The following is a 12,822-nucleotide window of genomic DNA, read 5'->3' on the forward strand; positions in this document are numbered from 1 at the left end:
CAAATACTTCTGAAATCTGCCTTGAAAGCAATCAACTAGATGCTCCCATCTGGAGCTCTCAGTCTCTGCAATACACTGTTTTGTAAATGAAAATGCCCTCTCACTTATCACTGGAAAGCAAGATATTATTGACACCTAGAAATGATCTCATATTCCATCAAGTTTTTTTTTTGGTACTGGGGATTGAACTCAGGACCTTCTGTTTACCAGGCAGGTGCTGTGCCACTGAGCTACATCCCTAAGTATTAAAATTATTTAAAAAGTATTGTATACCATATCAACAAATTCTTTAAACATCTACATATCCAAAGAGAAAAATCATACATAGAAATAAAGCTGGAGAAGATGATCTGAATATCAAGAGAATAATGTACAGACTCAGATTTGATGGTGCATTCTTAAATTATACACTTAATACACTATATTTATAATACCAGTAAAATAACTAAATTTAACAAACATTTATTAGAATTTCTTCTGAAAAACAAAGGACAGCGTTATATTTATCGAACCTCCAATAAAAAAGTAAAGGAGAGATACCTTTTCTCACTATTTGGAACACACTATACAGTTACACTAAACCTGAAACTCAGACAACCCACAGACACAGGAAGTATTTTCTCACTAGCCTTGCACATGCTTGGTGTCTTGTGTTCAAACTGCTTAGCCCTGTATCTTCATTGAAAAATTTGATCCTATCCCCTTGTCATGGTAATGTAAGCCAGAGTATGACCAGACTGGGGTACCTCTTTATAGTACCAAAAAAACAACAAAAGTGTCAAAGCCAAACAAACACACTCACATACAAACCAAAAACCACCCCAGAGTCGTCTTCCTTTTTCAAAACAGTCCTCATACTACCTCCCAGTTAGGTTGCTCTGGCGAAGCTGGTTAACACGGCATTCAAAACAGGAAACAATCTGATAAATGTCACATTCTACAAAGGACTTTTGAAGAGTTGAAGGAATGAATCTGCAGATGCTACTTGAGTTTGAAAGGGAAAATATCACCATCAACCCAAAGGAAGTTGAAAATAAAATGTACTGAAAACATGCAGAACTAAATATCTCATGAACTTCATACAACACAGTCCACTGTAAATCGTTGGCTGTTCACCCTTGGTGTCCAGGTGCTGACAGAGCAGTGACTCTTCACTGCTGTCCATCATCATGAGCAAATACTGTACCATATAACACTAGTGAGAAAACTAAATAAATTTCCACTAAATAATTTTTCTTTTTTGCTTCAGTACTAAAGATTTAACTTAGGGTCTAACGCACGTTAGATGAATTAGATTGGAGGATATCCCAACATATTTATTTCATATTGAAACAGGATCTTGTTCAATTGTCCACGCTGGGCTTGATGTTGCAATACTCCTGTTTCGTCTCTCAGGTGGCTGGGATTAAAAGTGTGCACCACCATGCCTCACTACGTTGCCCAACCACTGAAATCTTGGTAAATCATGGTGATTGGAGAAACCCAACCTTGAACTGGCAAAATGTCACATGCCTGTCATCCCAACTGTCAAGGAGGTGGAAACAGTATCAAAAGTTCTCACCAGCATGGGCAACTTAGTAAGACCAGGTCTCAAAAAAAATTTTTTTAGTGGGGTGGGGTGGGGGGGCCACAGGTGTGGTTTGGAGCATATTTCCTGAGTTTAGTCCCTGTACAATAAAAAACATCAAACACATCTTCAAATCTTTTATAGCCAAGAGAAAACCCTTCCAATTCTACTTTAATGATGATGCCCATCCTGTTTTTAAACCTACAAGATCAGTTCCCTAATTTCGCCTCACAAATAATTAGGCGAACTGATCAGTAGTTAACAGAAGACATATTTATACTACGTTCCCCTCCCTTCTTCAGGCCTGTGACCTCTGACCCACTCTCAGGCCAAGGCAGCACAAAGTCCTGCAATTATTGTCACACTAAGAACAACCTGACCTCAGGAGAGGGGCTCACCGTTGTAGTTGCTGATTTTACCTCACTCCAACAAGCCCTGCTCTCCTTTTTCCTCCCTATTCAAAAAACCCTTTTATTCCTATTCCTTCATGTGCCAGTAGACCTTAACTATGGGGATTTACCTCTACTTCAGTGCTTCATATGAAGTCCACTTCAATCCATATTTCACATTTAAAATAATGTGTAGAAACAGTCCAAGAACAACAGCAATTACTTCAGAGATGAGAAGCCCCTTTCCTTCTCCACTACTACCAATATTACATGTCCACGTCCATGTAGATACCCTAATTCAATGTGTTTTTCAGTTTGGGTTTAACATGCAGCCCTTTCAGAAAGTTGTCCTTAGCAAGAACCCTTTCCTCTCCCTTGGTAATACAGTAATATTCCCTCCATTTTCCTCATCATTCTAAACTCTCTGGGAATCCTCATTTAAATAGCCTAATTATACTGGCTGGGGATTTAGCTCAGTGGTTACGCTGCCTGCTTCGCAAGCACAAGGATCGGAGTTCAATCCCCGGTACCAAAAAAAAAATAGTCTAATTATAAAGAATATTTTATTTACTTTATGAGTAAGGCACCTAGCTAGGGAAAATGGCCTGATAGAGTTGGGATAAGCCATAGGGGTAAGAATTAAAATAACAATAGTGAACCAAAGACAGGGGACCAAGAATGAACTTCCTCAGGCAATGGAATGCAGCCCCTCCCTACTACAAGGAGTTGCAGCCACTTCCTGCTAAATTCCAGAGTTTCCAGTGCAAAATTTAAGTGCAAAATAACCAGTTTTTCTTTAAAATCCCAGTTTTCTATAAAACTTACACGGGAAGAAAAAGAGTTCAAGAGCCTGAGTTCCAAGTGGTCATTTGAAACACACAGAGTCACCTGTGACAGGTGGCCATTAAACAACTGAGCAGTTACTGTGCTCTGATTATAATTAGCTCCGGATTGAGAAGCCACATGGCCACTCAAGGAATCTGGGAGCTATTATTATTTCCATTAAAAATTATCCTAATATCCTCTTTTTAGTTCATGACCTCGTTCCACAACCTTGTGAGACCACGAGCTCTGTTCTTTATCGTTGTGAGTAGAGGTCTGACATAAATAATTAAGGTGATAATTTTGCGGGTTGCTGAGTATGGCACGCAGGATTTCATTGCACGCTTGGAAAACACTCTGCCCGAGTCACACCATCTGCAATGTTAAACCTCTTTGGATTCTTATAGCCCATATCAACACATATCATGACTTTGACAATATGGGGAAATAGTGGAAATTTAGGAAATCACTGTGAATATAAAAAGGCAGAGGTCTGAGGAGATGAGTTATGGGTATGAGACCCTGCATCACCAACATTTATAAATGTCAGGTCCTCCAGGTCTGCTACTAAAAGGAAGGAGACCAGGGACCTAGCACATCACAGCTGCACCCAGCTCCACAATCCATACCTGAAACAGGGTCTCCCCTACCGGCCCCCGGGTTCTCCCCTACTGGTGTAGACGAGGCTGTGCCTGGAGCCACCCGAGACAGCACGGTGGGCTCAGACTATCACAGTGGAGACAGGATGCAGGAAACCCGGAACTAAGTCTGACCCAGCACAGGGACAAAGGGACAAGAGCACCAAAAAACCACGAGACCCTCAGGGACTGGAGCTAAGCAGCGAGGCTGTAGTCCCCGTAGCTGGCTCTGGCCCCTTCCTTTCAGACCTCGTCCCGATTCCATCCCGTCCCGGCTTCTGTCCCATAACATCACCATTGCGTGGCTTCAGGCTCTCCCCGAGTCCTTCCCATGCAGCGTGCGGCCAGCTGAAGTCACAGAAGGCGGCCCCGCAAGCTGGGGGCTCTCAGCAACCGTGCAGGGCCCTCGCTTCAGCGCCATGACCCCGGAAGGATCCTCCCACGTTGCCCTCCTGATTGGGCAGTTCGTACAGCCCGCCTCCTTGTCGCTGATTGGCTCCTGCTCCGTTGCCCTCCCTCCGAGCCAAGAATGAGGAGAGAAAATAAACTGCGCGCACGGATAGAGCTCAAAGGATAGGTTGTAACCCAGGAACTTCTGAAACAGGGTCTTTACCAAGATGCCAACCTCACCTCGCCCAACAATAATTGTATTTAAGCAGTTTACCCCTGGCTTTCCAGAGCTGCCCCTGTTTTCTTAATGGACTTAGTGTGCACGTCCTGAAAATGGGGTTTGAAGAATCAATACTCGGATGTCAGGAACCATCATGAGTGTAGGCCAGGCCAGGCAAAATGGAATGGATAGAGGGTTGCCTGTTTGACAGGTCAGTATTTGAGAATGAGTCAGCAGGCTTGATAGTCACGATTTTCACACTATCTTTTTGAATCTAATCATTTTCACCCAAGAAAATGGAACACAGTTATTGTGTAAATGAAGAAATTGGAGTGAAATGATACCAATATTTTGAAAAAGAGTAAGATTTAAAAAACCCCAAACATTCCAACTCCCTTAAACAAGCTTCGTACTTCACCCGTTTGACCACCTGTACTTTTGAGATCTTAAGCAAATATAAAAGTTAAATTACACAAGAAGAGATCTTTTCCATGATCATTTTATGATCTTTATCAGTCCCTACTTTTTTTTTGAGGAGTTACAGTCCCAGAACCATAGACAAAAATTGCATACAGAAGAAAAAAAAGAGTATTTAAAAGACAGTTTAAGAGGTCATCAAAGGAAATGCGTTGAATCTGCATAATGTGATGGCAAGTTTCAACCTCAGAGTCAGCCCAGTGCAATATACTTCCAAATGCAATTCCATTCCCTCTTCCCATTCTTTTCTAAACGTAAACATAGGTTTCAACATGGCCATGACTCTTCATTTACCTCTTATATTTGACTGCTTTCAAACCAATCCGTAAGGAGTTTTATATTCTTGAAATAATACACCTTGGCCTTATCATTTTTTACCTTTACCCAACACTTTACTCTTTAATGTAGTTTTATACTCATTGATGTCCTCTGTCAAAATCAACAAAACCTGTGGGACATTTTTTATAGGACATTTTTTACTTCTATGCCCCTTCTGCATGTTTATGGTTTGGTTTTAAATACGTATGCTAAATATCAGAATTATTCTTCTAACAACAATGTCAAAATTTCAAGCCTTCATGCAATGCCCTGTAATCATACACACAGGAAGTGAGTGCTTCCAACATGCAGTACCTTCTCTGAACATTAGATCCCTTAATTATCATAAGGAACTTCTCAGGTAGATTTTGATTGGTTCTAGTTTTCTTGATGAAGCAGCTGAAGATGGAGAATTTGAATAATGTCCCAAGTTCTCATAGCTAGTGGTAGACTGAAATGTATGTTAGTCTCCAAATAGTCTTTGCTGTGGGCTGTCTACTACATGTGGAGATTTAATTGTTTAATCTATTAACCCCTCTAAATGGTTTCTGTGCACTCAACTTCAATCTGTTACCGTGTTTCCACTCCCAGCGTGGTTGCTTTCTTAGACATCTTGAATGGGAATAATTGCTTTCTTATTCAGCTCAAGAAAATGAGTTCTCCAGTTCATTATCCATTCCTATGTCAGAATGTTACACATAGAAAAATCAACAAAGAAAGAAAATATATTCTTTACAAATTTTGAGGCTGAAAAGTGTAATGGTATGGCACAAAAATATAGTAAAACACTTTTTGCTTCTTGACACGTTATTGAATGCGAAGTAACAAGTGAGCACTGTTTATATAAGAAGGCTGCTTCACTCATAAGACCCCACTTTCATATTAATAACATCATTCCATTCATTAAAGCAAAACAATGTGCCCATCACCTTGTAAGGGTCCCTTATCTCAACTCTTTATCACTAGATAATCAGTTCCAGAAATATGAAGTTTAGAGGGTATATTGAAACTCATACTGGATTACTGATTTGAAATCTGACTTCAGCCAGGAGGAAGTCCACAGTACATAAATGTCTACACTTACCTTTGCATCTTCATGCCTCTAGACACAGAAACCTCAGTGCCAGTCTTCATTTATTGCTTTATTGTAGGTGACCTAAGTAGGATCCAATCTTTTGTTATGCATCACATGTATTTATTTAATATATATGTTTTTCATTACATCATACAAAAAACCCAACATTCATAACAATGTTGAAATTGTTGCATGAACGACCTAAGGACAACTGGGTAGAAGTGTTTTACTCATTATTAAAGTCTTGCCTAGTGAGTGACTCTGCAGAGCTTTAAACATTCTAAAGTGCACTTTCAAGGGTGTAAATAGAATGCAATATCAGCTTTGTTTATTGTGGCACCTTTAATGAGACTTTGGTAGACATAACTTTTTATACAATAATACTTCAGAAAGAGTAGTACCATGTAAAGCATACCTGGGAAGACAAGGACTGGACTCGATTCTATGACCCTTACCATGTCTCTCAGAACTCTTTTCACTGAGCAATTTGTCTGTAATTCTACTCTCCTCTGCCCCTTTTTGATCTTTCTCAGGCTGAGTTCCCATGACTCTTGAATCTCTCCTCTGTGGCCTGGTCTTTCTCTATTTCTCCATTTATTTACTGGAGAAAAATAATTTGTCATTTAATTTTATTATGGCCACAAACTACTCCCACCTTCATTATGGCCCTTATTATGAGGTGCTTGATCTATGTTCATCTGCCTTTACATTGAAATATTAAAAATAAAGAAATAATCTGGCTCATTTCTATCACTCATTATAGCTTTCTCAGATCCTAACACAGGGAGTATTACAGAGTAAATCCTTGAGTGCTGTATCCAAGTTAATAGGAATGTACAATACTGCAGAGAAAAATGATTTCACTTGATAGAGCATGACATAATATATGCTACATGGCTTGTATGCAAACTTCCTTAATGTGTTCACGTCCTGAATATCCTACAATTTGAAAACTGAGGTACAGCAAAAATGTCACTGTCCAAATGCACCAAGCTGTCTCAGATTCATGCTGATGTCCATAGATGAGGAGATTATGGCACACAGACAAGAAAACCCCCCCACAGCTCTGCCCAAGAAAAGGTGCTGTCAAGGAGGAGGCAAGGACTGTGTTTTTCTCTTAAGGCACCTGTCCCTGATCATTTCCTTTTCATGAGTCTCAGTTTTTCCTACTTCTATGTGATGTTGACCAAATGACTGCTATCAGATACGACATGATATTAGGTCCTTTTTGGGTTTTAAGTGTCCAAAGACCCATGCTCCTGCTTTGGTTTGAAAAGATAAGGCATGTCATCATTGAGACCTGGGAAAGTTCTTTCTCTAGCCCAATCTTTTCTGTCTCTTTTCACAGAAAGAGAAGCCAGGGAAAGGAACAAGAAATTGATTTTCAAGATTGTGTTTAGATTCTCCATCAATAACAAATCACTACATTCTGTTTTGCATGGGCAAAAAGAATTAGGTGTGTATGGAGCCTCCAGGATACTGCTCAATACCCACCTCCACTCCATACCTGAAGCTGAGCCCTTGGTGCTTTTGCTGTCTGGCCTCTGTGCACCTGGATTATTAACAAAGTATGAGCTAATAGACCAACTTTTTATTGGCTAATAAATTGCAATTCTCTCTCAGGCCTTTGACAGATTTTTGCTGATGTGAGGAAATATACATGAGATGTATTCTGTTTTGCCAAAAATCCATTAGTACAGCAGTACAGAACTCTCTGAAACTTAGGGAAATTGAAGTAAAATTCCCCTTATTCCACCTAGCCATCTGCCATCAACCTGAATGGTGCTAAAACATTTTATGAGGCTTCTACAGACACAAGAGAGATAAGTTTTTCAGAGTCTTACTGCTTCTTCACAGTCTACATTCTGACAATATTTAATAATGCTCTCTCCATGCCCAGCATACCCACATGCCTTTGGTTAAAACTGCTTTCTCTGCCATCAGTGTTGTTTTCAACATTGCCTAGGAAATTTCTTTATGTAATTCAAACTCTTCCAAATAAAATTCCACTTCTTTCATTGAAGTGCTTAGTTTCACACTCCCTTCTTTCACGTTCTCACAGCATTTTGTCCTTTTTAATTTTCTTACATTGTCACTACTGTGAGTTTTATGTTCATTTGATTTGGAAATGTACCTGCTGACAGACAGCCATGACTAAGAATAAAGCTCATCTCTGCCCTCAGCTTCTCAGGAATCAGATGAGAAATTCTCTTACATTGAGCATGAAATCTTGGAGTAAAATGTGATAAGGTAAGCTAGGTATTCATAGGTGTTCAGTAATGTTGAAAAACTATGCCAAGGAGTGAGAGAAGGTGTCTTGAAGTGGTAATGTTTAAATGAGACCTGAAGCGTGTGTATTTATGATTCAGGTGAAGTAGTGACAAGAAGAATTAATTTCCAGATAGAAGAGATGGCATTTGAGTACATGCAGTTGGAAATGTCATGATGTTACATTGTGTCAGCACATTCAGGGTTATTAGAGTGTAATCTCAGAAAGCACTGTCATACATTTTCACATTACTGTGGATATTTTTCATAGGGTCTTCTTCAATTTCACCTACATATAACTTATATACTAAGAGGGAAATTGGTAATTAATAAAGGAGACTGCCATAAGCTTACAAAATAATGTGCAGAGTGTATTCAGGTGTCTGTAACAATGGGTTTGTTTTAAGCATGTGTCCATGGCCAGATGCCTGCTTGAATTGTTAGTTCTGCCTGGAGGAGAATGGAGATACATAAGGACTTCAGACTGTAAGCTCCGCATTCCCAGTAGTTTCCTCCTCACAGATTGAAATTTTCCACCTTTCAACACTAATATTCCTAGAAGGAAAATATTATGTGGAGTCATGTGATACTCTTGTTTACAATTGGTTGGCCTGAGAGATGTACAGGATATTTGTAAAGCACATTTCTAAGAGTGTCTGCTTGAGTCACACTAGTGTGACCCGATCTGGCCCCTGACCCCTTCCTTTGAGGGTCCTCTGCTCTCTGGTTCCTGGCTCTCCTAGAGTACTTATTCTTCAATTGTATCTAGCATGATGCTTCTGCATTGGAAGAAGTCAAACCCAGACTGCAACAATGAAACAATGAGACATATTTTTGTTTTTGCAGCACTGGAGATCCAAGGCAAGGCCTTGCCTATGCTAAGTAAGCACTGCACCACTGAGCCACCTCTATACCCCACACCCCCATCTCCACAGCTGGATTTTTTTTGGTGGGGGGTACTGGGGATTGAACACGGGACTTTGTGCTTGCAAGGCAGGCACTGGAACCACTGAGCTAAATCCCCGGCCCACAGCTGCATTTTTTGTTGAGGTTTGCTGATATCCTGGCTTTGTGTTTAAGAGAGAGGGTCTCACTGTATAGTCCAGGCTAGCCTGAAACGCACTCTCCTCTTGCTTCACCCCCACAATTGCTGGGATTGCAGGCTTGCGCACCACACCCAGCTTTTGAATTTTATGTCTATGCCAATTTTTTTCTTATCAGCTCATGTTTGGGGCTATTTAAGAGATATGTGAAACCCTAGCACCACCCAGAGCCCAAATCTGTCAAAAGCGCAGTGGTCCCTTCCGTCCAGCCTTCTAGGCCTCCCTGAGACACAGCGGGCACAGAGGAAGGGAGCTGGCACAGCAGCGCAGACCAGTGGCGTCATCAGGGGGTGCAGGCAGGAAACACGAATAAGACTTGAAAAGCAGAAGGGAACTAGTGTCTTCCCTGTGACCACAGCAAAGCTTTCTAGATGGCTGTGGGTTCTTTCTCTCCACGGTGGTGTTGATGCAAGCATACTTGCATGCTGTAGTGGACTTTTTAGAGAGCTGATGCCCTCCACGCTTTCGCCGGAGAGCTCATCCTGAGCAAAATCAAGAAGATAACCCCAAAGCCTGGTGACCTTTGCTCTTTGGCTGCAACTTTTACTCCTTAGCGGGCAAGGTGGGAGTCAAGCCAGAGTTTCCGTACTGGCTAATGAACATTTTTTTCTGTGCTTATTTCTTCTCTTTAGATTCTCTTCAATTTTATGGTAGGTCTTGTAGCTTATATCCTAATTAAAATCATTTATTATTTCTAGAAGCTCTCTTGGCAGATCCTATAGGATTGTTTACATAATCAGGTTAGTGATAGGCTTGATTTTATATCTTCCTTTCCAGTTTGGTTTTCTTATTGCACTGGCCAAAATCTCTGATGCAATATTGAATGGGAGTGGTAAGAGCAGATTTCCTTGCTTTCTTATCTACACACAAAAACATTCAATCTTTTACCATTAAGTGTGACATTGATTGTAGGTTTTTTGTAGATGCCCTTTATCAGGTTATAGATGTTTCCCTTTATTTTGTATTTGATGAATTTTCATCATGAATGTTATTAAATTTTTCCCAATGCTCTTTTTGCATCCTTTAAGATAACTATCTGTTTCTTCTTTAGATTTGTTGAATGCCATGCAGTATTTTGTGCGTGTAGGGCTGGTACTTCTGGTGGTAAAAAGAATTTTCCAATAATCAAAGAATATAGAAAAAGAAGAATCAGTACACAGCAAGGGAGCAGCAGGTGAGTCTGAGAGAGGGTGAAATGCTGAGGTTTTATATTTGATTCTAATGTGATGAGGGCCTTTTGAATCATCCACCCTGGGAATGCTTGCACTGGGTCACAGTGGTCCAGCTCATTCTGAGGGTGGCAGGGATGGCTTGGAGTCCGACACAATGTTTTTGTTTGACAGGTCCTGTGCCCTTGGCATTGCTAGAAGCAGTCCTTCTGGGTAAAACTAACAAATATGTCCAGAGGATCAGAATAACATATATATATATATGTGTGTGTGTGTGTGTGTGTATATATATATATGTGTGTGTGTGTGTGTATATATATATATGCACACACACACACGCACACACTTTTGAGATTATAGTGGGATGGGGAGAGTTGGCATTAAGGTGTGTTAAGCAATTAGGTCACCTAGAAGTGTATTTATAGTTTCTGTGTGTGGTTTACAAGGTAGAACTCTGACATTCTACTACTACCTCACCCCTCAGCTGCAGTGTGGCCTCTAAAGAAACACTGATAAAATAACCACGATTCTCCACAACATGATGAACTCCATTGATTGGTTTTCAAATGCTGATTCACCTTATATTCTCAGGATAATTATTACTTGATCATTGTGTATTATTTTTGCTATTAGATTCAATTTGTTATAATTTTAAGAGTTTTTGCATCTATTTTTCTGAGGGATATTGGTCTGTAATTTAAATTTTCTGGGAACTTTTTGTCTTTTTAAAAATTCAGGATCTTGCTGTGCAGTTCAGGCTAGATTTGAGCTCACTATGTAGCTCAGGCTGTTCTCAAACTCATAGCAATCCTCCTACCTCAGCCTTTCAAGTGCTAAGATTACAGGCCTGTGGCACCACAACCAGATATTTGTCTTCATTTTTAAAACTGAGTAATATTAGCTTCAAAGGACAAGTTGGGAAATATTTCTTCTGTTTAAACATTCTATAAGATTTTGTGTAAAACTGGTATTCTTTCTTTTCTTTTTTTTTTTCCTCTACCAGGAATCGAACTCAGGATGTTGCACTTGCGAGACAGCCAGTGGAAACACTGAGCTAAATCCCCGGCCCATAAACTGGTATTATTTCTTCCTTACATGTTTGGTAAAATTCACTAGTGAAAGCGTTTGAGCTTGAAGTGAGTGGGGAGGTTTTACCTCATTTATTTAATAGGCATATTGTTTTTTGCCATATCAATTTCTCATGTGAGCTTTGTTAGTTTTTTCTTTCAGAAAATATGTTCATTTGATCAACTTGACTTATGTTGTTTATAATCTTCCCTTATTCCCTTGTTCTTTAAAAATCTGTAGAATCTTTAGTGACAACTTGCCAGATTTAAAACATATTCCCTTGTTGGCATGAAAAATACTTTCTACAGTTTGAATCCCCTTAATTTCATTTAAATTTGTTTTGTGGCTCAGACTATGCATCTGTCTTTTAAAATATTCTTTCTAAGTGTACAATTGGAGAAGAAGGGGATGAGTGGAGGGAGCAAAACAAGGTGAAATTAATTCAAGTATGCACTAGTAAAAAAGAAAATATTTTTCCATATGCACTTGAAACCAATAAATATTGTCTTCTTGTTATTGTGGAATGACTTGTAAAATTTTCTTTTTTCCACCAAATTAAAAGATGAGGCAGGTGTGGTGGCAGATGCCTGTAATCCTGTTCCAGAATCGTGGAAAGAAATGCACAGAGACATAGAAGTCATCCCTAGTGGTCTTTGTTAAGTAAATAAAGTTCCAATTCCTGTTTAATGGTTAGACACAGGTGGTTTCTGTCACTGATTACAGCCCTAAACACGTGACAGTTAAGGCACATATATCACAGGTTTGTTCAAGGATTCTCACTTTGTTCTTCAGAGCTAGGATGTTATCTATAGTGGAGCTACAGATCAAAGGAGCTATATAACCTTCACTTTAAACAGCAGAAGCAACGGGTTAAGGCAAGCTTTTAAAGGGATACACTACCTATTTTGCTTCCACAACTACTTCAATAGCTAATCTACTAACCTTACTTTAGAACTTTTCCCTATCAATCCTAGCTCTTGGGAGGCTGAGGTAGGAGGATTGCCTTGAGTTCAAGGGCAGCCTGGGCTATATAGTGAGTTCAGTGGAAACCTGAACTACATAACATGACCCTGCCTAAAAAAACTCAAAAACAACATTGAAATTTCTTACTATAATTGTGTATTTTTCTATTGTATTTTTGTCAGCATCCTTCTTTCTTTCCCTTTCTTTCTTTCTTTCTTTCTTTCTTTCTTTCTTTCTTTCTTTCTTTCTTTCTTTCTTTCTTTCTTTTCCTTCCTTCCTTCCTTCCTTCCTTTCTCTTCTTTTCAGGTCCATAAATGCTTAGGGATGTTATGAGCTCATGATGAATTGACACTTT

The 12,822-nt window shown here is 39.7% G+C and overlaps 1 protein-coding gene and 1 long non-coding RNA gene across 2 annotated transcripts in view; one reads left to right on the forward strand and one right to left on the reverse strand.

Moving 5' to 3' along the window:
- The window catches only part of LOC101720025 (uncharacterized), a 40,578-nt gene extending 36,709 nt beyond the window's left edge, over positions 1–3,869 (reverse strand). The window contains 1 exon segment of the mRNA XM_087206746.1: positions 3,712–3,869. Coding sequence (XP_087062872.1) covers positions 3,712–3,714 — 3 coding nt within the window. The 5' untranslated portion in view covers positions 3,715–3,869.
- Positions 3,870–9,574: 5,705 nt separating this feature from the next.
- On the forward strand, positions 9,575–12,525 carry LOC110348095 (uncharacterized). The gene is made up of 3 exons (XR_002393064.2): positions 9,575–9,829; positions 10,319–10,441; positions 11,440–12,525. It is a non-coding gene; the product is annotated as an uncharacterized LOC110348095 (long non-coding RNA).
- Positions 12,526–12,822: the final 297 nt, after the last annotated feature.

The sequence above is a fragment of the Heterocephalus glaber genome, unplaced genomic scaffold (genome assembly GCF_053883595.1).
Source record: "Heterocephalus glaber isolate CG9 unplaced genomic scaffold, H.glaber_assembly_v1.0 deba00000678, whole genome shotgun sequence".
Lineage (NCBI taxonomy): Eukaryota > Metazoa > Chordata > Mammalia > Rodentia > Bathyergidae > Heterocephalus > Heterocephalus glaber.